General features: G+C 42.2%; 1 protein-coding gene across 3 annotated transcripts in view; it reads right to left on the bottom strand.

Annotated features, from left to right (window-relative positions):
- The window catches only part of myom2b (myomesin 2b), a 35,219-nt gene that overhangs the window by 2,979 nt on the left and 7,450 nt on the right, over positions 1-24,790 (bottom strand). For all 3 annotated transcript variants that reach the window (XM_034201325.1, XM_034201326.1, XM_034201327.1), the window contains 32 exons: positions 24,089-24,177; positions 23,192-23,242; positions 22,848-23,012; positions 22,277-22,438; positions 22,021-22,162; positions 21,591-21,790; positions 21,085-21,138; positions 20,757-20,884; positions 19,480-19,663; positions 19,168-19,342; positions 18,968-19,089; positions 18,629-18,816; positions 18,023-18,149; positions 17,651-17,829; positions 16,513-16,627; positions 15,895-16,057; positions 15,669-15,775; positions 14,826-14,870; positions 14,334-14,470; positions 13,976-14,120; positions 13,489-13,551; positions 13,029-13,096; positions 11,551-11,664; positions 11,219-11,306; positions 9,531-9,569; positions 8,601-8,706; positions 7,915-7,981; positions 7,448-7,544; positions 6,484-6,520; positions 1,128-1,150; positions 904-959; positions 558-647 (listed from right to left, as the gene is read on the bottom strand). In XM_034201325.1, the coding sequence (XP_034057216.1) occupies positions 558-647; positions 904-959; positions 1,128-1,150; positions 6,484-6,520; positions 7,448-7,544; positions 7,915-7,981; positions 8,601-8,706; positions 9,531-9,569; positions 11,219-11,306; positions 11,551-11,664; positions 13,029-13,096; positions 13,489-13,551; positions 13,976-14,120; positions 14,334-14,470; positions 14,826-14,870; positions 15,669-15,775; positions 15,895-16,057; positions 16,513-16,627; positions 17,651-17,829; positions 18,023-18,149; positions 18,629-18,816; positions 18,968-19,089; positions 19,168-19,342; positions 19,480-19,663; positions 20,757-20,884; positions 21,085-21,138; positions 21,591-21,790; positions 22,021-22,162; positions 22,277-22,438; positions 22,848-23,012; positions 23,192-23,242; positions 24,089-24,177 (3,526 nt within the window). The remainder of the gene's footprint in view (positions 1-557; positions 648-903; positions 960-1,127; positions 1,151-6,483; positions 6,521-7,447; positions 7,545-7,914; positions 7,982-8,600; positions 8,707-9,530; positions 9,570-11,218; positions 11,307-11,550; positions 11,665-13,028; positions 13,097-13,488; positions 13,552-13,975; positions 14,121-14,333; positions 14,471-14,825; positions 14,871-15,668; positions 15,776-15,894; positions 16,058-16,512; positions 16,628-17,650; positions 17,830-18,022; positions 18,150-18,628; positions 18,817-18,967; positions 19,090-19,167; positions 19,343-19,479; positions 19,664-20,756; positions 20,885-21,084; positions 21,139-21,590; positions 21,791-22,020; positions 22,163-22,276; positions 22,439-22,847; positions 23,013-23,191; positions 23,243-24,088; positions 24,178-24,790) is intronic.

The raw sequence follows: 24,790 nt of genomic DNA, 5'->3' as shown, positions 1-24,790 counted from the left end.
AGAGCCTCCTCCGACAGGGGATAGGCTGTAGACTTATACTGGTTGGCAAGTAGGTCAATGAGTTATGAGAGGCAGATTTGTTCCATTGCGGTTCCAGGAGTGAGCTGATAATGCTGACCGCTCCTAAAGTATGCAGACCCCTCCAGTGAGGGATTGTATCTGGAGCTGAAGTCCCCCCAAAAGCAGGCAGAGGCCCTTTGTTTCCCCTCACCATGATCAACCTTGTACAATTTTGACAGTACAGCGCTTTAGGAGGATGCTAACTATAACTATCTGAAGAGTGCGCAAAATATGGAAACAGAGTGGGGAGTAACACAATAGAACCAGTTATGGGGAAGAGCGTGGCAACCCCATAGTAACTAGACAAGTTAATCAAAAAACGGTATTGCAAATGTGTCTGGTTAATAAAGCAATTAATCATATTAAAGAAAAGGCTGGCTGGGTTTATTTAGGGATTCAACGGCTTCAATGAGTGGCAGTGGCGAGTGGCAGGAATGAAACAAATAAAAGATGGAGGCTCTGTTTGAGGCTATTTTCTGTGTCTCTGAAGCATTTACCTGATCATCAGGTATCACATCGGCTCCATTCTTTAACCATGAGACCTGAGGCTTGGGGTCCCCACACACTGTACATGTCAAACTCAGGGTCTACAGGAGGAACAAAGAGGAATTATTAGCAAACACGTAGAGACTTACATCACATATAGATGCATGATAAACAAATTACAGTTGTTTAGGTTGAACCAGAATATTCTGAAAAAGATTATATGTATTTATGATGTTTCTGTGAGGAAAAATGTGTTAACTTATTGCTAGTATTATAGTTATTTAACAACCTAATCAATGTAATAACATTAAAAAAATCCTGATATTGTGCAACACTTATTTACCCTCATAAACTCACCTTCTTTTCCATAATGGTGACCACATCAGGAAGTCCTCCCACCACCTTACCACGGTCTGTAACAAACCATTGTTAATATTTACAATCGTTCCTATTGCTTATTATTTTGATGATGAACTTTGTGTTATAATTTTCTGTAAGACAACTAAACAATCAGTAGCGTCATGCTTTTTTTCAGACAATGTCTTAACAATCATATTTTTTAAACAGAAGGATGAACTCACTCTTCTCAGCATAGGCCTCGGCCCTGAAACACAGAAATAAAGTTATGTTCTCATTCATAACACTCCGTTCGATGTCTCACTATGGGATGCGCCTCATCGCGGAGCAAACAGAAGCATCAATCTCATTACGCCAATCCTGATTGGCTGGTGATCTTGACGTCAGCGTCAGGGAATTCACCCCCTATAAGTAGCTTGCGCCACGACGCATGCGTCATTCAAACACCTCTTCTCGCTTCAGAGCACATCTCTATAGTAGTCGGACAAGCTTAACGGTCCACAGACTGAACCCAAATATAACCATTTCGGTCGAGATGGCAGCGGTCACGGACATTTGTCTTCGTGTCCAACGCTGCGCCGTCCAGGCCACGGGCAAGGCAATGGGGATCATGGTGGTGCAGGAAAGAGCGAGATGGCTCAACCTCACCAACCTCCCAGACCGGGAAAAGGAGGATGTGCTGGATATGCCCATCGTTCCCGAGGGAATTTTCGGCTCCGATCTTGCTTCCATGCAAAGGAGGTGTGAGTCGAAAAAGAAGGAGGACGAGGCACTCCACCTCTGCCTCCTTCGAAGGGTCCAGCCGCTGCCTTCGCAGCAGCAGTCCTTCGCCCAAGCTGCCTCGAACCCTGCTCGGTTTAAAACACCGAATACGCAGAGGTCGCAGCCTGCCCCGAGTCCCCAAACCAGGCTGGAGACGAGGGCAAGCTGGCCTAGAAAATCTCCGGTTCCGTCTGCAGCTCAGGCGCAGCCAACCCAGAATTTCGGCCAGCAGTCGAGGAAGAAGAAGCGAGCGGCGTGACAGCCCCCTCCTTCTCCCCTCGGTGACAGAGCTGGAAGTCCACGGTTCCCCAGCTCTAAATGTGTTTCCCGCCGCCTCGAGAGATGCCTCAACACCATCCTCAAGTCCGCACAAACACATGTCACACATTTGTTGATTTTTCTGTCATAAAACATTTGCCGCTGACGCATCCAGGCTTCAGGCCGAGGGCGCAGCTCAACAACATTATAAGAAAAACAATACAACCAATAAACAGCCCGTCAACTGTTCCCCTTCTGAGAGCAGCTACGGCATCTCTCAAAAGGCGGATTACAGGCGGGTTTGTGAAGGCACCACCGCCACGCGCATGCGCAGTGCCGGCTGGGGCTTTAAAGGCACCACCGCCACGCGCATGCGCAGTGCCGGCTGGGGTTGTGAAGGCACCACCGTCATGCGCATGCGCAGTGTCGGTGGGGATTGTCGAAAAGGGGCACCACTGTGTTCAGACACTAGAGGGCCCCATAACACAACAAATAGAGACTCAGAGGGGAAGAGACGTGACATCTCCACTGGCTCTAAGGAGCATGCAGTGGAAGATGCTCACATCATCTGCTTGGGTTTTCAAGACAGTAACATGGGGCTACAGACTCCAATTCGCTGTCATCCCCCCTCGCTTCTCGGGCATTCTGCATTCGCAGGCCCGAGGAGAGTCAGCCCATATTCTGGAGAGAGAGATTCTCTCTCTCCTAGAAAAGAGGGCTATATCTATTGTACCCGCCGAGCAGAGTCAGGGCGGCTTCTATTCCAAGTACTTCCTCGTTCCCAAACGGGGAGGGAACGGAATTCGGCCAATACTTGATTTGAGGGCTCTGAACACATATCTAAAAAGCTATAAGTTCAGAATGCTCACTCACACATCTCTGCTGCGGCTCGTGCGACAAGACGACTGGTTTACATCAGTCGACCTGAAAGATGTGTATTTTCACATCCCAGTATATTACCCACACAGGAAATATCTGAGATTCGCATTTCAGGGGATCTGTTATGAATACAGAGTACTCCCCTTCGGTCTGTCTCTCAGTCCAAGGGTGTTTGTACGATGTACGGAAGCCGCGATAGCCCCGTTAAGACAACAGGGTATTCGCCTGGCGACCTACCTGGACGACTGGCTGCTTCTCGCACAGTCGGAGCAGGAGGCTGTTACGCAGACAAATGTCCTCGTAAAGCACCTGCTCAACCTGGGTTTCATAATAAACACAGAGAAGAGCATGTTGTGCCCCGCGCAGACTATACTCTTCCTGGGTTTACGCCTGAACTCGGTGCCCTTTTCAGCTCGCTTTTCAGCGGAAAGAGTGAAAGCTTTCAGAGCTTGTCTCGCTCTTTTCCAGCTGCGCAAACATGTTCTCTTCAGATCATGCCTGCGATTGCTGGGGCTCATGGCGTCAGCCATCCTGGTCGTACGACTGGGACGCTTACACATGAGGGAGTTTCAGCGCTGGGTGGCCGCCCTAAAACTAAAGAGTGATGGTTACTGTGAAATGCGTAATGGCACTGCGCCACTGGCTGCACCCGACTTTTCTAGTACGAGGTGTGCCTATGGGTGCTGTCCTTTCACGGAAAGTGGTCACCACGGACGCATGTCTGACAGGTTGGGGAGGTATTTATGAAGGTCGCCCGGTGAGGGGTCTCTGGAGCAGAGACCTCCAGCAGGCGCACATAAATTATCTGGAGCTTTTAGCGGTGTTTCTCACCCTAAAACGCTTTCTGCCTTTCCTCAGGGGACATCACGTCCTTGTGAGGACAGACAATACGACCACAATATCGTATATTAACCGCCAAGGGGGTTTGCGTTCTCTCCAGTTACACACACTGGCGCGCAAACTGATCCTATGGAGCGGTAGGCGTCTCCTCTCTCTGAGAGCGACGCACGTACCGGGAGTGATGAACCTCGGGGCAGATCTACTGTCCAGAGGTATACCACTTTATGCAGACTGGACTCTACATCCAAGGATTGTGAGCCAGCTGTGGGTGCGTTACGGCAGAGCCGCGGTGGATCTGTTCGCATCGAAAGACAACGCTCAGTGTCAGCTGTTCTTTTCGATGCGCGATCTAAATGCACCGTTAGGCGTGGATGCACTCGCGCACAATTGGCCCCCGGGCCTTCTGTACGCGTTCCCACCCCTGGCTCTGATACCCCCAACTCTGGCTAGAGTGAGAGAGCAACGCCACACACTTATCCTGATAGCTCCGCACTGGCCAGCTATGTACTGGCTAGCGGAGATATATCAGCTGCTGTGCGGGCAGCCATGGCAGCTCCCACTACGCAGGGACATACTGTCCCAAGCGGGGGGGGCGATCTTTCACCCACACCCAGAGCGCTTGGCTCTATGGGCCTGGCCCGTGAGTGGTACAATCTGAATACAGTGTGACATGAAGCTGACTCTGGCAGCTGCCAAGCGAGCCAGTGGCACTCATGCACTATCTGTACAGTCTTCATGCACTCAGTTTGTCCCAGGGCAAACAGAGTGTGGTTGAAGCCCAACCCTGCCTTTATCTTAAGGCGGTTGGTTCAGGTACCACATTTGACATTGAGGCATCCTCCCCGCCACTGTATTCCTCCGGGGAACAGCGGCCGGATTTGCCGTGTCCAGCCCGTGCTTTACGCACGTACAGGGACAGATCAAGGGTGCTTCGTCATAATGACCAACCCCTTGTGTCCTGGGCTAACCCTTATACGGGCAAGCCTGTTACTAAGCAACGGCTCTCCCACTGGTTTGTGGAAGCAATTGCTTTGGGGCTCATACGAGTCAGAGTTCGCAGGCACCCTCGGGTCCGCGAGCTCTTTCGACTCAGGGTCTGGATGCATCCTGGACTCTGTCCAGGATGTCTCCCATCCAAGACATTGGTGCAGCGGCGAGCTGGTCCTCGCCGCTCACTTTTGTCCGCCTCTTAACAGGCTGGACGTTCTGCTCCCAGTGTGACTCAAGCAGTGCTGGGCACCTGGTTGAGTCAGAGCTCTACCTGTTAAGTTCTGGTTGGTTTGGTGATTTTCGAGATAAGCTCGTCTGGCAATACGGGAGCTACAATTTCCCATAGTGAGACATCGAACGGAGTGTTATGAATGAGAACTATAGGTTACTTACGTAACCCCAGTTCTCAGAGTAACATGAAGTGAGATGTCTCACCAGACGGCCCTCCTTGCTATGGTGAAGCGAGAAGAGGTGCTTATTTTGAATGACGCATGCGTCGTGGCGCAAGCTACTTATAGGGGGTGAATTCCCTGACGCTGACGTCAAGATCACCAGCCAATCAGGATTGGCGTAATGAGATTGATGCTTCTGTTTGCTCCGCGATGAGGCGCATCCCATAGTGAGACATCTCACTTCATGTTACTCTGAGAACTGGGGTTACGTAAGTAACCTATAGTTTGTCTCTCCCTCTCTCATACAACGAACCAGCAGTACATTTATTATAAACAGTATTGGGTACAACACTTTAACCAGGAATGTAATCCTCAGTATTTATTTGTCTTTCACATAATCTAACCCTGTAGTGTAAATGTTCTGGTTGTACGGAGTATTTTGTCTGTCTGTTTCCACTTCCTGGCTCTGTTCACGGACTACAAATTATTCATTTTCCGCTTTTGTGTCGGTAGCAGTGGTCGGAAGGTTCGCCACACGGTATTCTGGGGTGTATTGTCAAACCTCATAATTCCGTGGTTTTCCCAGGGACGTAACAGAATGTTTTCCATGGGAGAGGGGATGTTTCTTTGTAGCGACAGGGTGAGGCTGTCGGGCAGCGGGCCGGAGCAGAGGTCAGCCGCAGGACCAGATGGCTCGGGGAACTCCACTCTCCTCTCGGCAGATTGACGCTCAATCAAAGGGCAGCAGGGTGTCACTTGTTTCAATTGGTTTGTAAAAGCTTGTGCTAAAATGTCTCTCTTTGAATGTTAATTAGAAAAGGGATTTGGACAATTTCCACTCTGCATGCTGTGTTTAGTGTTTAGAGTTTGAATAGATTTTTCTAGATGGATTTGCCAAATTCAGTGTGTGGGATTTTGCTTTGGCTCAATTAGCCAAAGGACCCGAAAGGATCGCAGCTACCTGACTGCTTCTATTTTTAACATTGATTTTTAGCTCAAATTATAACTGTTTTCTTTCAGTATGGTTTGAGTATTTAGAAATACATCAAATGCAAACATTTATGCTTTTTTCGAACAGCAAAGTTAAGAAAAACTAATGGCTAAGTTAAAGTTTTTTTAAAGAACAATTTGACAGTAGCACTTCAAACTGTCATCATAAATACTTCATTATATTTTATAATTAAATAGACTCTAAACCCCTTAGTGAGGCCACCAGATGTATTTATGCTAAAAGGTTTGTGCTTACGTTTATAAACGAGGGTGAGTAATGTGGTTTTCGGTTTATGAGCACAAAGCATTCTGGGCAATCATTATCATTACTTTTAGCGAGCAGGTGCAGTGATGAATCACCGTAAGTTCAGAAGTGAAGTAAACAGTGATTCATCATAAGCAGAGAATTCCAATGGAAGTATGCACAGAAAGGCACCGTTAAGGAATATATTTCAGAGTGTATTCTTACTTGAGTTTCTGGAACTCAGCGAAGGCTTTCTCATATACTGTAAAAGATAAAGAAAAAGATACATTACACAAAAGTCATTGTCACAATGTCAGAGTCTTTACCCAGTCTGAGAAGTTGCTTGTTTTTTCACTAATAAGCGTAGCACGGGTTGGCTTTAACAATGGTGGTAAACTAACATAGATTTGCTCAAATTCTGAACTTCAGTTGGGGAATAGTGCATGGCATGTGTCAAATACATAACTGACCATAATGGAAGAACTTGACTTTAAGGCTTTAAGAGTGGTTGATAGTGTTTCTTTGGATATGTGGATACTCTATCTCAGGGGTGCCCAATACGTCGATCGCGAGGGTGGGTAGATCGCATGGCATTGAAAAAAAAGAAAAAAAAACATTTATTTTTTTTTCATCCATCCTTACTATGGCATTTGCCACTTTATTGACGTACAGGTAAGCCAGTCTGAGTTGTATTGTGCCATACGGGTTCATGCAGTTATGAGGAGGCCTCACCTCCTCATCTGAAGTGCAAATGCGGCGCACTATTATACGCTTATGCGGTGCATTTAGTGTAAACGCGCCACAGTTTATCCGCCGTTTAGGTTAAACCCCCCCCCGCTCACGACACAGATTGGGCAGGGTAGATCATTTGGGCTTGGTCATTTTAAAAGTAGCTCCCAAGCTGAAAAAGTGTGGGCACCCCTGCTCTATCTGAATTAATTGTAACCATCATGAATTGTTACAGAACGCAGCTTCAGTTTTACACATGGCGCACTGCAGTCTACGGGGAGGAGTGTTTGATACTCCAAAGACACGGCTTTGGTTGGAGTATCACTTGAAAGTCTTGAACTACAGACTAGAGCCAAGAGCTCCATAGAAACAATTGGCTGTGTTGTTGTTCAGCCACAATTGAACCGTTTTACAAAAAAAAAGGTTGAGTGACACTGAGAGATAAAGGGGAGGCACTGACCGTCTCCGCTGAGGTCCAGTGTGCGTTTGTGTGCGGTTTCAGGGTTGGTGATCACGATGGAGTACAGTCCCTTATCTTTCTCCAGTGGCTCAATCACCTGTGTATGAATCAAATGATTAATAACTAATCAGGGTCCAGCTGTTTGACTCTATTTTAAGGTCATGGTTTAAAAAGCTTTAAAAACTAGGTAGTTACAATGTAAAAGCTTTCAGATTAAAAGCGAAAGAGGATACGCTGTTTATTTAACTTAATACATTTGAAAATATATTATGTTTGTATTCATCCACTACCTCTTTTACAGGTGAGATTATCTATCAAACTTGTCTCAGAATTGGTGAGGTGTAACCTCTACATAGGCTCACTGAGGACATAGAAGCAACATTGCCACTGCCTGGCAGACTTTTGTTGTCATGTATGATCTACCTAAGAGTCATACACTGCTCAGCATGTGCAGCAGACAATAATACCTCCATGGTTGCCATAGCAGGGGTTCCTCCAATCACAATCTTGTCACTGTGGGCGAGTTTAGTCTCACTGAGGAGGAGAGGAGATGTTAGGTGTTGCAGAGGTAATGGAAAATCATGTTTACATGCCTGCCTAATGTTAGGCAATTTATTTTCTTGCTATCCTCGCCCTCTCATACACTCACAAAATAAAGGGCAGAGGTTAAAAATGTAATCTCCATAATTTTTGTTATTTATTTAATTATTTAATTGAATAACTACCCCGTCACCTTTCTCTCTATCCTTTTTGTAATTTGTTCCCGTCTTTATTTCTGTCAACTCTCAATCTTTTTTCCCTCCCTTAGAAATCCCACCCCTACACATTTTATTATCTTCAGTGTTTAACAGAGTGCTTTTAACCTTGCCTCTGTATACAAAAGGATAGGGGTGGGATTTTTGTCACAAAGGGGCCATTTTACTGCAGCAACACACTAGTAAAAAATGGCATCACAGGTTTTATAATGTTGCTAATTGGTTTTGCCAGTCCTGGCATTTCATTTTGAGAGAAAAGCAAAATAATGTGTTAGTGGTCAGCGTGTTTTTAGACTGGACTTATAATAATACTGAAATTCTCCTAAAACCACCATTGTTCTTCTTCTCTCCCTAGTGGTTAAATGTTATTTGAGTTAATGCTATTGTAAATGCCGCACCCGTGGCACCAGGCGATGTTCATCTCGGAGGTGTAGTACTTCATGTGGCACTGCAGCTGGATGCCTGTTGCTGTGCAGTGAATCGCCAGCTCTGCGGCGCTGGCTCCTGCAGGGGACAGAGGTTGTGAGGGGGCACATTGACAGAAAATCAAATACATGTTTTCAATCTGCTGCTGGATAAGCTGGTCTCTCCGCAGTCGCCACATGATGCACTTCACTGCTCAGAGCTAATCACATAATATCAAACTTCCATCTGCAGCCATTTCAAGTGTTTTTTAAGACTTCACCTTTTAACGTCACCTTTGTCCAGCTTGCAGAGCTAAATTATACTAATGAAGCAAAGTGCAAACTGTTTTTACGGTGCATTAAATAAAATGCTTCAAACATCAGGCGATGTATTGAACTTTAAAAGGTAGTTTTGCACTACACTATGTCCACGTGTTACTTTTCTCTCTGCACATTACAAGTGTACCTGTGTGTCGTCCACCTGGTCACATCACCATGGTTTCCCATTATCACAGTAATGAAACCTCTGCTACCACTGCTGTAACAGTTCCTGCAGAGCTGTCAAGTGACTGTCTCTTAAAATAGGAGTAAGATGCTGCTCCACACTGTCACTGTGACTGTGCACTGGAATTTTAAAGTGATTTCACCACATGATGGCATGATGGCCAAATGCTTCCAGCACCACAACTCCTGCTACATGCTGATAAGTGTGTGTTTGTAGCAGTGGGGTTTTAAAAACCGAAATATATCAGCGTGGTGACAGTTGCAAATCTCTTATCAAAGTGCTGAGATTGTTTTGAGATCATTTGCACTTGATCCCTTCAGTGGGTTAGGGTGGTGGTGTTTAGTTCTGTGTTTTAATATGGAAATGAGTGAGATATGTGATGACTGTGTGTGTATGTTTGTGTGTGTGCAGATACCCACCAGCCAGTTGGCTGATCTTGTTGATGGCGTCTTCAAATACTAAAAGAGAAGTAGAAAACACGGGTCAGAAAAAGAGCCACTCTGCTGCCCTCTGGTGGCTGCCTTAAAAGCTCAGTAAGGAAAATAAATCGAAATTAAAGGTGTTTTTGTGTCTCCGTAGTAAGCTACTCTGTATTAATTTGAAACCATATAACTGAATATTCCTGTTCTGTGGAGGCAGCCCAAATTTACATTAATTGTCAAAAGAATTTGAGGAGCTGTATTATATTAGAGCTCATCTCTCCCTTAAGGTCAAATTGCAACTGAAGTAATCTATCTACGGTCACTTTTCACATTGAACATGTGCTCTTTTATTAAATAAACTAAACGCCTATGTTATTTATTCAATGTGCATGCTTCAGTGTCCACTGCTTTGCGTATTCACATTCTCCCTCCGCTCTGTTTCTGAAGGGAGGGGCTCCGCTGGAGATGTGAGTTGGTTTATTCAGTAAATTAGCTCAGGATAATTGGATGTTCTGTCTACACCTGTTGATGTGAGGCTAATGCAGGATTTGCTAGCTTGATGCTACCGGCATTTAGCGGCAGTGACTCAACAAATTGCCACTTAAAATGTATCGTCAGCAATGTATGACAAGCAGACTGCTTGTTTAATGTTAGACTCACACCAATAGCTCAATATGATCATAACACGATTGCTTTCATATCAGAGATCAGATGAGGTGGAGCTGCCTCCAGCAATAGAGGATGAGGCAGAGAGAAGCAGCAGCAGCACAGGGTTGCAGCAGGTATGTTATATGCTGTAGTCAGGTGATTTAAATGTATCAATGAAAGGAAGAAGTGTAGGCTACATGATAAGAAGGGAATACAGTTTGAATAAAAGTAATACAGTACAGTGTAACACTGTACTTTATTACTTTGTAATGTACAAATACTTTGTTACTGTACGATATCAATAACAATAATCCACAGCTCCTCTCTCTGCTCCAGAGGATAACAAATGTTCGGGGTACCCGAGCAGCACCCTGCCAAGGCAGTAAACCTAGGGGAAACACTGGATGGTATTGTATAGTTTGCCATTAAAACCTAAAGAGTACACACTTGAAGTATTCCAAAGTACCAGCTTAAGTTGAATCCCCACAAACTTCTACAGGAACATTAAGATGGATTTTCTCAGTAATAAATACAGCCTGCAGTTTTCAAGCTGTCATATGGCAAGAACTATTTTTATACAGTAGTTGGGGTTTTAAAAATTCATTAGATCACCACATACAGATATAGTGTATACATGTGGATCATATTTTCTTCCTGTCTCCCACTTTTTAATGAGCATCAAGCACTCTTTTGATTACAATCTCAGTTAGAAAACCAGCTAGCTGCCAAGTCAGTGAATTACTCCCATAATAAAGATAGATTAAGTAAAGGAAGATATAGACTGAAAACTCATCTCTTTCGACTCCACTTTGAGCGATAGAATTACTAACAAAGCACTTATATACTAATAAAGGACTGGCTTATCTAAAGCCAGTTGAGGAGCACTTGAAATGTTTTAGCTCTATGAAACCTGATGTACTTATATGATTCTGTTTTCTTCAAGTTTGTTTCTTGTTGGTCGAATGCATTTATTGTAAGTCGCTTTGGATAAAAGTGTCAGCTAAATGCAATGTAATGTAAAAGGAAGATATATTTACCTTTTCCAGAGATGTCAATTTGGCTCATATCTTTTCCTCTGTCGTCACTGATGGTGGCCTTATAAACTCCCGCTGTCTTCAGGGAAAACTGGAAAACGGACGAAAGAGGAAGCGCATTACATATTGCAGGGGATTTAAGCGACGCACATTTGTTGAATTCTAAAATCTGATATTGTGTGTCCTTGGATCCTTTGAGAAAGACTACATTGTGTAACATTGCAACATGTTTGTGCCCAAATCAGTGAACAAAATGCCACTGCCAATGATTAGAAACAGAAGCATGTACACTGTTTCATAGCATTCAGAAGATTTCAGCACCAAATGTGAATTACCAGTTTAATTGGGAGTTTGCAGACTCCTGATGTCATGTCAGGCTTCACATCCGGGACGATCTCTGTGTCTTCTTTGTACCAGTGGAACGCTGATTCCTTCTTCAAGTTAGAAACCTGCGATAAAAAACATAATCACACATATGTATATAAACATAGTTGTCATTACAAAGGAGGAGAGATTTTCTTTTATAGTTTATAGCAGATTATCCAATTAGGTCTCCCCATTAATCTGCCGCTTAAAAGGTCCCTTATCAGTCCCCAGTTTAGATGTTCCGCACCACATATTTCTCACAGCAGCCAGGGATATATAACACATGAAGTGTAACGGAGCGTCCATACAGCAGCGTGCGTTGACGCTTGGAGGTGGGCGTATCTGAAGCTTGGGGATTTTTTGCGAGCAACGCGACCAACAACCAATCACATGAATCTCCTGCCCCCGACATACAAAGCAATAGCAATGTTAAAACGAAGTAAACTGGATATAAAATCCCCAAACAGGCGAAAACCTACCAGATTCACCCACTGTCTCTGCCACCTCCCTCCATGCCTCGCTCCTCCGGTTTGTATCCCGGTAGATCAACAGAGACTGATCATACAGCACCGGGTGATTCTCTACCGCTATAATGAATTTTCCCTCCATTTTTTTGAATATGAGGAAATGACCTGCGTAGTCTCTCCCAGCATACACGCGGTTTGATTGGCTAGTGCTTGTACTGGCAGATTTGCATAAACGGGATTTCATTGGCTGACGCCTCCGTCGAGGCGTCAAAAGTTGAACATTGCTCAACTTTTGACGCCAGCTACGCCAGCAACGCTCCACGTCGCTTCCCAAAATGCAGTTCGGCTAAAAGTGACGTCACCCCATTCAAAGTGAATGGGCAGAAGCGTTGGAAGCTTCAACGCACGCCGCTGTGTGGACGGGCCGTAACAGGGCCATTAACCATCATTACAAAATGCAACACATCAGTGGTGTGTGGAAAGTTCATTTGGTTAGATATCTCATGTCTCTGCACTTTGGGCAGACTTCCACCCAAACTCAAATTAAAATATCCACCCTTTTAAGAAAACTTTACTTGTAGAAATGATTTATAAATAAATTGTGCTTTTACTAATGACTGACATTAACTACATATAAAGCCTATTTCTTCTAAATGGATGAGGTGAATAGTCATAACATGATTTTCTATATTGTTAAAATGTGTATTCTTGGGCCAAACTAACAAACAGATTAAACCGATGTTGGCTTAAAATTGTCTCCAGGGATACATTTCAAAATTGTCTTAATTATGTGCTTCGTTTTAACAAAGCCAAAACAAAATCATGAGTTCAATTCTGGTTATTTTCCTTAAAAAAAACACAGGGTGTACCTTGACATCCTGCACTTATCCTCTTAGAGATGCTTACCAGCTATCCACAACAAGTCAGATTGACATATTTTGTTTATATAATGAATAATTACTGAGTTTGGCCGTGTTTACCTTGCAGACCAGAGAGACGGAGCAGTCCTCTCCAACATGAAGTGTCAAGAACTCACTGAAGTGGGGACCTGTGGTGGATGAAGGCAGGAGAGGAAGGCCATGACATGAGATTACAAATAATTACTTGTGGACGTTGATTGTATGAGCTCTGTTATCTGCATTATTGTGGTAAAATTCTAAATGCAGAATACCTCAGTGGAATATATGCTTGTTCCCATGATAGCTCTTGTATAAATCTATTTATATAAGATTCATTTCGTCATGTAGTGACATTTCAAATGGGTCCATTTTGAGTTTTTAAGGTATCAGCTCCCACTTGAAGTAATGCGGCCGCTCCTTTCCTGTACACTCATCGTTAGATTAGTGGTCTCCAAGGCGACATAGTGGTGAGCTGGCCTGAGACTAAGTAGAGTAGAAGCTCGTACAGGCTTATGAGTGGATGATGTTTTGTATTTCTTACCCTCCTTGACTCTGATGTACTCTCTCCTCTGGTACTCAGCCTCAGCCAGCGCTGCCTTGAAAGCTGTGTGCACATACAGATACACATAAGCAGAAGATAATTAGAAGATCAAAGAGTCGCCAGCAGTTGCTATAGACGCTGTCAGTGCATTAAGATAGCTAATGGTCCCCTGTATGAATGTAGAATCATGACTTCTTTAGCGTCTTTATTCAAATGTCTGAGTGTCCTTCAAACGTAACGGCTTAAACATTTCTAACTAAATACATTTCCATAATGTTGTCTCTAACGCAAGACATGCAGCATATAGTACTTTATACAGGCTGCGTTTATTTTGAACGAGTCGTGCCAGCATATCCACTGATTAGAATACAAATAAGGATTTGAAAATGCGGCACATGTAGAATGAAAATACTACATCAGCAGCTTCAATTAAATACAAAAAACTAAGATTTTTTGGGAAGTGAGAATTAACCCTGGCCTCTCTTACCGTCTCCAATCAGAACCAGTGAGCTCTGTGTTTTTCCGCCTCCATCTGCGATCTGGCAGGTAAATGTCCCCTCGTCTTCCTCAGTGAAATGATCCAAGATGAACTCAATGATACCTGTAGCGAGGTCATGGCCCATCTTGTTGGGCTGCAGAATGGAATTAGATGTCGTAAAATAGTCATACAACACTTTCAGATTTACGGAATATGGATTTGTTTTTATTGTGACCTATTGCATCAGGCAGCTGACTGAATCATGGACGCATATATAAAAGAAAGACAGATATTTCTTTCAGCCGGAGCTCTTTTTATCCATTTCTCCTAACTGTGTATTCATGCCTTAAAATACAGCGTATCTTACATCAGCTCCAGACAGCTCCTTGTTGTTGGCAAAGAATTTGTAGGTGACATTGGAAGAAATGCCTTCTGCCTGCAGCCAGAACCTCATTCTGCCTCTCTCCAAAATCTTATAGGCCAACTCAGACTTCAGAGGGATGACTAGAGGAGAGAAGAAGTGGACGTAAGGACACAGGTCATAAACATTGTAATAATAACTGCTGTTACTTTATGAGGGAGAGGAGAGAAGAGAATGGGAGGCAAAAACAGGTGAGGTGAATAGTGGTTAGGCAGGTGATGCAAAAGCAGGTAAGACTTTTTGAATCAAATAAAAAGAGAAATGTGCTCCAAACAAAGAAATAAATGTGAAAGGTTCAAAGGAAGTCAGAACAAACACAAATGAAGGAGTGAAGGGGATAAATAGAGGGAGTAGGTGAAACAGATTAGACGCAGCAGAGGAAAAGAGAGGACAAAGAGAAGAGTATGAGAGATTCAAAGAGGCGGCCAGAGGTACTACCTGGGTGTCTGATTTCATAGCTGAGTGCCAGCATCTTTGTCAACTCTGAAACAAAAAGAGACAGCCTATTCATTTCATGCAACCATGGGCCCAAACAACAATTAAAACACACCTTAAACTTTGTACATAGATTTCATTTGATCATGCTCTTTGAAGGGTGCTTCAATAACCAAGTTTACTGTTGGAGAAATCACTTCTGTAATTGTGCAGATAAAGGCACAAACACTTACAAACTGAAGCAGACGCAGCCACAGGGAGAACAATAAGTCTTGGCTATGATTGCGGCTGTTTTTTGGAGACTTCTCAAGTACCTTTGATAGGTGAAAACAATCAATCCTTGTATAACAGGAGTTAGGAAATTGTTTTGAGTTGGTTTGAAAAACAACTGTAGGCCAAATGGGAAGCAATCAGTGTAAGGCACACTGAATAATACAAGTATAGCCTAGGAGCGTTGTGGTGCAATAGCAGGAGAAATATTGAGAAATTCCCTGGCAGAAAGCCCTTTTGTCATGAAGACGTGGTTTTAAACACACACACACACACACACACACACAGTTCTGATGTGTGGATGTTGCAGCACGGCTCTTCAATGATCAAGGCATGAAATATACCTGCATGCACTTCTTTAACAGCTGGAGGAAACAAATATTGAATGTAAATCTAACGAGATGATGGAAAATATTTAAACAAGAATAAATTGTCTATTTAGTAAATAACTGAAACACAATGTATGCATTAATTATGTTGCAGTCATTTCTTTCTGTACTGGATATTTGTACATTTTTGAGTTTGGCTGGGTTGCACAAGAGCAACACCTACACACTGATTGTTATCAAGAAGTACCTTCAGTAGTGATGGTGTGGCTGGAAGACACTCCCATGGTGCTGGTGACAGAAACAGAGTACGTCCCAAAGTCCTCTTTATCCGCGTTCTTAAAGATCAGCTTAGAACTGCAATGAAGGGGAGTGACACAGAAACACACATGAAGCACGCTAAAGATTTTTCAAGGCATTTTTCTACAGTATCCAAATGTTCACGTGTAAATACAAATGTGTGTGTGTGGTCTTACTGGCTGCCTTCGGTCTTAATCACTATTCCTTTGGAGAAATCTGTAACTTCTTTATAATCTTTCTTCCAGACGAACTGAGAGCCCTCGTTCAACTGGCAGGACTCAAAAGAGAGAACAATGTCGCCGGACTTCTCGTCCACAACACAGGACACCTCCTGGGAGCCTGGAGACACGGAGACACACAGAGTCAGAATCAGAAACGGGTTTATTGCCAGGTATGTTCACACGTACGAGGAATTTGACTTGATGTCATGGTGCATACATCAAATATAAAACAATTTTTTTTTTAAAGTACACAGATAGCGAACTATATTAAGAACACTAATACAAATATAGTAAGATAGCAATAAAATAAAGCAGTTATTTACCTCGAAATAGAATGCAGTGAATTATAGATTATAGAATATGAAATTAAAGGCTCAGAAGGAAATGTCTGTTGATTTTATATTTCAGAATTTCTCTAACAACCGTCTCCTCCACTCCTCACTTTCATCTCGCCTACAGCGCTTTGAAAGAGTGCATGATTCCAACAGAGTCGTGTTGACTCTGTTGTTTGTGTTCAAAGAGAGGCCTTTTTCAAACATTGATGATCTCCCACTGTTGCTGAATGAAAGTTACCTTCCACAGCCTGGGCAGTGACGGGATCAGAGGCCATTGACGCCATGCCCACTCCTGCGGCGTTGACCGCACGCACTCTCAACACGTAGCTAGTGCCCGCCTCCAGACCTGTTACCTAGGAAACGAAGAGACAAGAAAAAAAGCAAGTGTTGGTGAAAAGAGTTAAGCTTTGATTTTCTTCACTTTGGGCACATTTGACAGGTACAATAACTGACATAGGTATCAATCAAAGTTTATTTATATAGCCCGATATCACAAATTTGACATTTGTCTCACTGGAATTTACAGTTTGTACAGAATATGAATACGACGAGGTAGGATAAAAGTTAGGTAATTGTTTAGGTTACACTCAATGGACATTAGGGTAGTTGTTTATGACTTGTTTATATGACAAATATTTAGTTAAATTAGTTATAGAGAAGGGGTAGGACCATATTAATACACTATTTATATTGGTTGTGTTCAAGAACCTGTATATTCAGAATTTGGTGTGTGTCAACATTTCAATTGTTATAAATTATTTGTTTTATTAATTGTTTGTTAATAATCAATTAAATCAATCAAACAAAAACATTTACGCTCTTGCAGCATGTTTTTTCATATAATCAGAAACTGTATATATGTAACTTGATTTATTTTGCAGCACATTCTGAGATCCATCAGCTACAGCAGCTTTATTTTTAGGCTGGTTCATATTCTTTGTTCGTTCTGTGACCAACACAATCCATCTACCTTCATAACTCGGCTACTTACTTTAGCCACTAGATGTCAGTGTCACACAGTTTAATGTAGGCGCATTACAGCATTGACCAATAGGAGAATAAAACACTAAGGGCTGGAACACAAGGCATAATGTGTGGAAGTTTGAAAATAATATCACGGCAAACCAATAGGAAACTCTGCAGAGGCAAACAAAAGTGTAGGTTTAGGGATTATAGATATACAAGTATTTTGCTTTAAAAAATCTGTCATTATCACATTTAAATTAATAATAATGAATTGTTCTACTTCTTTCAGCTCTGGATAACTTTAGTGTCAAATTGCAATGTATACTATAAGAAAAAGATTTCAGATAAATAATCATACTGGTAAATACCTCAAATATATACCAATGGATCATTTCTAAAGATGCTCTCACCTTGAGGAAGCGGTGACTGGCAGCCGTCTCATTGGCTGTGGTCCACTCAGAAGTGCCCTTCTTGGCGTACTCAACGTGATATCCTGTGATTGATCCAGAGCCAGTATAGACAGGCTTTTTCCACTCAACCACCATTGAACTATCTCTCACTTCACTGAAGGTCAGGTCATAGCCAGGGCCTAAAGGACACAGGATGAGAGGAGTTACATTTCTGATTGTGTGAAAAAAATTGTAACGACTTACACTCTCTCCATCCTTATTCTCAAGGAAATGGAAGACATGAGCATGGATTCAAAAAACTTGGATATGCTTCGTGATTTTTTCTGGTTTTACAGTTTGCCAGTGACCATGCGATCAGAGGATGACACTCACCAGGCTCCGGCATGGTCCAGGCCTCACAGCTGATGTCGGCTGAGTGTTTGGACGCTGGTCCCAGGCCAGCCAGATTGGCTGCATACACTTGGAACTGGTAGACGGCTCCCTCCGTCAGGCCCTCAGCCTGTCAAGCAGAGTAACCATAGTTACCAACATGCCAATCGTCATTATCACAAATAAAATGACTAAAGTCACTTTCCAGATTCACCCAAGTCCATCCAGGTATTTCAATTACTGTTTAAACATGTTGTTCCTTCTTCAGGTCATTGGCGTTTTGAGACACATGCGCAACCTGGGGATTTGGGACCACCATGGAGGGGTCGCCAAAGTTTCTGGAGGGTTAACGAGGCAGTTTGATTCTAAGGAGTTTAATGCAACCTTTTCTGGCCTTCATAGTAGTTTTAGAATGTCTGTGAAGAAAACTAAATTACTTTATAAAGTTTGGAATAATATTAAATATTACATTTAATTAAAGTAAACTCTGATTCCCAGAGATGTCACTCTTTGTCACACAAGCTCTTCCTACATTAGAAAAAGTCTGCAGTTAAAATAAGGAAAAAGGTTGGGAACCACTGCTTTCAGAACAGATAGGTAAACATGTACCTTATAAAGTCTTTCTGTGACTGGTGGGATGTGAACCTCTCTCCACATGGTGGATCCACTGCGTCTTTTGTCCACATAATAGTCCTTGATGCTTGATCCTCCATTGTGAGTGGGTTTCTTCCAGTTCAGAACCACTGAGTGGCCGTCACAGTTCAGCAATGCGATGTCGTAAGGAGCAGAAGGGGCGGCTGAAAAAAGGTAGTGCTAAATTAGTGCTAATAATTACGATAACAATTCTTCACAACTTTCAATTATCCTTATCATTACAGTGCAGCAACAAGTAGATTATTATCATTTTCATTAATCCTTAATAGTGATTAAAAATAGGCGGATACTCACTGAGGGCAGCCTTAACAGTCAGAGGGGCGGACTCCTGGGATTCGTCACTGAGGCCCAGCTCGTTGATGGCCTGCACGCGGAACACGTAGGTCTGTCCTTTAGTCAGGCCACTGACCACAAACCTGCAACAGGAACACGGGCATGAGAAGCACTTTCCTACACTTAACAATTAAAGAAACAGTCTTTTATTAGAAACATACTTGGTGCTCTTGTGAGGTTTGTGATTGGCCGAAGTCCAGTCTGCGGACCCTTTTACACACTGGTCGATGTAGTAGCCAATCAGATTGTTGGGTTCTTTGGGAGGAGCCCACTGAATGAGGACAGAGGTGTCGGTTTCCCTGGTAGAAATCACCTGACCGGGAGCAGATGGCACACCTGAGAACAACAACGCATTGTTTGAAATATAACCATTAATGATGAAAAATATAATTGATTAATAAACACAAGAGCAGGTTATTTGTGGATGTATTCAACGGCTTTCAACATCTGCGTAATAGTAAAAAGAAACAGACCTTTGAGTTCCTGAGTCTGGATGGGGCTGGTGGGCTCTGACGGCTCACTGGCTCCATAGATATTAGCAGACACGACTCTGAATTGATAGAGTTTGCCCTCTGCGAGGTCAAAGACGGCGTAACGGGGAGATCTGATAGGAACCTGAGTGTTGACGCGCTGCCACGCACCACTGTCTGCCAGGCTCTGGGGGGAGAGGGAGAGATTAGACCTGCTGTTAGTAGAGCTTCACACATTAATCATGACATGTTTTGCTTCATTTTAGCTTGGCTTTATTTGAGATCTTTAATAATTGTTTAGATTAATACAGTCAGTTCCCAATAGTCTGTCCTAGTGCAGTTGATCATAAGTGTTTTATTGCACTTGGAACTCATCAGGATTCATACACTTTTTCACCAATGATTTTCAATGACTTTTCCATGACCTTTTCCATGACCAAAAAAATTACTCTTTCTCAGCGGTACCACTGAAAATGGTTTATTTTAACATGGAACAGGAAAATAAGGTCTGCATATGAAACATGTTGTGCCTATCTAAAACAAATCAAATAGTAGGCTTACTAGCTCCTACACGCTAAAGCAACTAAAATCTCTCACCAGCAAAATACCTCGTCAGTTAAATGCCATTTTACGTTTCATTACTATACGATACAGTATTTATTATCATTATGGTATTACTATTTCGGCGATTAGATAAAATATAAATTATATTTGATGCAACTTTAGTTAAATTTCCATGACCTTTCCAAAACTTTGGGAAAAATATTGTTTTCCATAACTTTTCCAGGACCTGGAATTAGCATTTTGAATTTCCATGACTTTTCCAGGTTTTTAATGACCGTAAGAACCCTGACTCATATATTCCACAGTATTAGAAGCTTATATTAACTTATACATGTACAGCATTGGATATATGTTTGTTTCTTTGACAGCGATGTGAATGTGTTTAACACAAAAGTCAGCTTTAGACATTTTATTTAAATTGTTGGACAAATATAGATTTACAGAATTAATTGTCATCCACAGATACAATCCACCAATTCAAACTATTTTAATTTGATAGGTAATGAATAAACTGATTAGGTAATCCTAGTTTTTATTCTACCACTAGAATGAAAGGGGCCAAAACAAATGTGCGCACACAACGAGGTGAAATGCCTGAATTCCAACTACATCGCTTTATTTAGTAGGTAAGGGCTATCACGCACAGAAGAACATGCAGTACTGGCAAGGTAGTGTGTTAGTACTCCAAGCAGCAGTGGTGTCACATTGTTTGTTACCTTCTCTATGTAGTACCACATGGGAGCCTTGCTGGAATACGCAGGTGCCTTCCAGCTCAAAACAACATAAGTCCTGTCGGTTTCTGAGTCATACATCCCTGAAGCAGCACCTGGAGGCTTCCCTTCAGCTACACAAAAAAACACACACACACACACACACACACACACACACACACACACACACACACACACACACACACAGATCAAGGTTAACATACACAGTGAGACACATCATTTTTCACCTACTCTGTATAAAACAATACTTGAAGGAAATAATATAAATAATAGTAACAGATAGAGCTACGTGTAGGTTTCAGATAAAACTCACCTTCAACTTCATCATGGTAAGACACAACATCCAGGTTTCCTCCAAGTCTTTTGGCTAAAGGATAACAAAAACATTGTTACCTATCTGCTTTACATTTATTTTAAAGTTAAACTGATAACTCATTGATCATCTTGTACAGTTACATACTGTAAGGCAAAAATGACTGTTCATCACATATCATTTTTTTAAAAGTTAGTTTTCGATCAGTGGTGACAGATGGACCAGTGATGTTTAGGACTGCATTGACCATTAAAGAGCACATCTTTAAAACACAATAATTTAAACACAATGTTAAACCTTTTATACTTCAGAGATCCAGTCTTCAAGTATCATCATAACTATACTAAAGCTGCTTTACGCCGACATACAAATAGCAACTTAACTTCAGCCCATCCAAACTTACCAGAACAGCAGTGACATTTTTCACGACAGGACACATATTTCTCTACATGATGAAATATAAAAAACAGGGATGACATTTTTCTTTTTAATCCAGCTACACCCACCATGCAGCCTCTCAAACTCGGTGGGGTCCAGCGCGGCGATGGGCTCAGACATGCGGCAGGCTTTGCTGACTCCTTTAGAGTTGACGGCTCGCACTCTGAAGTAGTACGAGTGCCCCTCAAACAGCCCGGGCACGGGGTATTTGCAGATCTTTATGGGGTGATCATTGCACTGGGTCCAGTTTTCAGTTCCAACCTCACATCTACACAAGGAAAATGTAAAAAAGACAGGTCAAATCAAAAAAGGAGTTTAAAAATAAAGCTGAAAATGGACAGAGACGTACAGAAAAAGTATTCGGTATAGAGAAAAATAAAAGACAGAAACCCTTCCATTGTACAGACAGTCAAGCAAACTCTATGTGATTACTTCCAGGAATCACGCTTTATGTTGGTCAGTTTATCTTTTATTGATGATTCAAATAGTAACTCCTACTTGTCCACAAAGTATCCCAGGATTGGTCCCTCTGTGGTGGTATTTGGGGGCTTCCATGACGTAATGACATAGTCCCTGTTGGCATCGTGGATCTTAATATCCATAGGAGCACCGGGTGCACCGGCGACTGGGGGAGGACCATCTACACAGGAAGTGACACAGTTACATTTTAGTAATCATATTATAAGTAAGCAGTATATATTTAAACAAGTAAAAGGGTTCAATTCAATAAAACCACAGTGTAGGTTTTGGTTACCTGAGACAGAGACGAATGCTCCGTGTTCGGCGGTGCCTCCTTTAGTGACCATGCGTATTGTGTAGAGGCCTTCGTCGTCTTTGAACAGGTTGGGGATAGTCAGGGAGGTGATGCCTCTGCCGGTGACGATCTTCACCCACTTAGAGTCAGACAGACGCGTGTCTGGAAAGCAGACAGGATCATACATTCAGCGTCCCTTTACGCATACTTCTTAGAAACCTCCATTCCACAGTAGAAATATGTTTCTATGAATTAAACATGAGATCTGACTGCATATCATGATTTTTAATATCAAAAAGGTTAACTTATTAAGAATTTGTATCCCTCATGGTATCTTTTTAAGTAATGTCTATGGACACACAGCAAATTAAATTAAGTTGCTAGTCTATTTAACTACTTTACTATAATGAATTAGCAATGAAGATCTCTCCGTAACATATTCCGTTTTTCCACTGATGGGCCTCCGGCTGTCCACTAGATTGGGTCTGGTAGTCGCGTTGGCAGACAGTATATATTACCAGCAATTAAAGTGTAATTAGGTTTTCATAAATTGCTTTTTTATAATAATTACCATCTCTATACCACTGTGCATCGGGCTGCAGGTTGGCCAGGTTGGGGCTCAGGGTCATGGTGGCAGTCAGAGTGACAGAATCTCCCTCGGTGGCAAACACTGGCCCAAACTTCTCCAGGAAAGTGATGTTGATTTTAGTGTACTGGATCTTGGGAAGCATGGCAGCTGATGGATGTTGAAAATGAAGAAAAAGAGTCAGACAGAGTTGAGATGAGTGGGGCTGGTGCTATCTTTTTATTTTTTTACACACCACTTTTAATAGAGAAACCTTTTACAGCCTAGTAAACATCTTCAGTAATTTCTGGACATATTAAGAGGGAGCTGGAGGTAATTATGATGCTTACCTGTGTAAGGCAACCAAGCGTATGAGCAGGTCTCCTCCTCCACCTTGAACCCTACATGATTAAAAAAGTCATCATAATTAACAGTAGCAATTTGTAAAAATAAAGAAAAAGAAAATAGGTGAATAAGCAGACAAATGGTAAGTAATGGCAGTAAAGGAAGAATAACAGCCTGAAGTAGCCAATCTAATTTAAATGAAATATATGTGTATATGTATGTGTATGTATACTGTATATACAATTTTGTTTATCTGTGTGAGTATTTACTTACGGAATTATCTTTTTTTACTTTATCCAGCAACTGGATGACTAACGGGAGGGCTACTCCTGTATAAGCTATGCCCTCCCGCTTCTACTAAGTTTGTTTGCTTGTGCAACATAAACTGTATCGTGTCCAAAAAATAAATGCATGTTAGTTTAAGGTGACATGTTTGTAAAAGCTTCCTTTTTCAGTGCTTGAACAAAAACATTTGGGAATGTGGAGTGCCTATTAAACCACAAACTGAAATAAAACAACCCAGACAAATATTTTCAGGCTGCCTAGGTCAGAAAACATGGGATTCAACACGCCTATGTTTCTATGTCACATCCAGGCTCATTAAAATATATACCTCCCCACATCTGAGTATCTCCACCCCAAAATAACTACATTTGCAAATAAAGTAGACATAGCTTTTAGGGACATACACTAAAACAGAGCATTTTAAGACAGAGGTTGAATACAGGTATACGAGAATAAAATACGAGACAATTATTTGTTTGTTTTTTTTACATTCAGAATTAGCATGAACTTTACACATCCAACATAAATGCATTCAGTGTCACTAGCATGTTCTGGTGTGACTGTATGATAAACATCACAACATATCAGATGTAGGGTGATCAGAAAGAAGGACTTACTCTTGACGATGACGGAGGCCTGACTAGAAGTCTGTCCATGGCTGTTACAGGCCACAGCGGTGTACTGGGCCGTATCATCAGTGGAACATCTATGAATGCACAATAACACACAAGTTTCCAAGTCAATATACCTATCAAGTTTGCATAGACTACATGTATTTTTAGAACAGCCTACAGATGTAAATAACACCATCCATGAGTCAGGGTTTTATCCTAGCATGGTTCTTAGTCACCTTATATCAAGCCTTAGGTGTGTATGTGAGTCTTTAGTAATGTTTATAATCATCTGTAAAAACATGGGAAATGTCTTCATGGCAGATGTACTGTATTTCCACAAGGATCTGCTCCTACAGGACTTACTGTAAACCACTGAGCTAGTGCCATGGGGGGATTAGCTTTTACTGGGTGTATGAAACTAATACACCAAATGAGCAATCATTTCCCACTTGAGTGCATTATGTTGCCGGGGATAATCAGCAGCTGAGTGGGCACAGTCAATAGAGAGTAAAGCCCTGCTCTCACATACAGTAGGACAGAATAGATGACAGGGTTTTTTTTTAAAGACAATTGTTTACATTTCTAAAACATTTTCACATAGGGCTTATTTTACAAGTTGCAGGATGAGTTACATCACCTTCTCTGTCTCTTATGAATGCTTCCTCTGAATCATATTTATATGACATGCTGCTGCCTTTGTTCCCT

Source organism: Gymnodraco acuticeps, unplaced genomic scaffold, assembly GCF_902827175.1.
Source record: "Gymnodraco acuticeps unplaced genomic scaffold, fGymAcu1.1, whole genome shotgun sequence".
Classification (NCBI taxonomy): Eukaryota; Metazoa; Chordata; class Actinopteri; order Perciformes; family Bathydraconidae; genus Gymnodraco; species Gymnodraco acuticeps.
The sequence above is the reverse complement of the archived record's forward strand: the minus strand, read 5'-3'. Positions and strand labels throughout refer to the sequence as shown.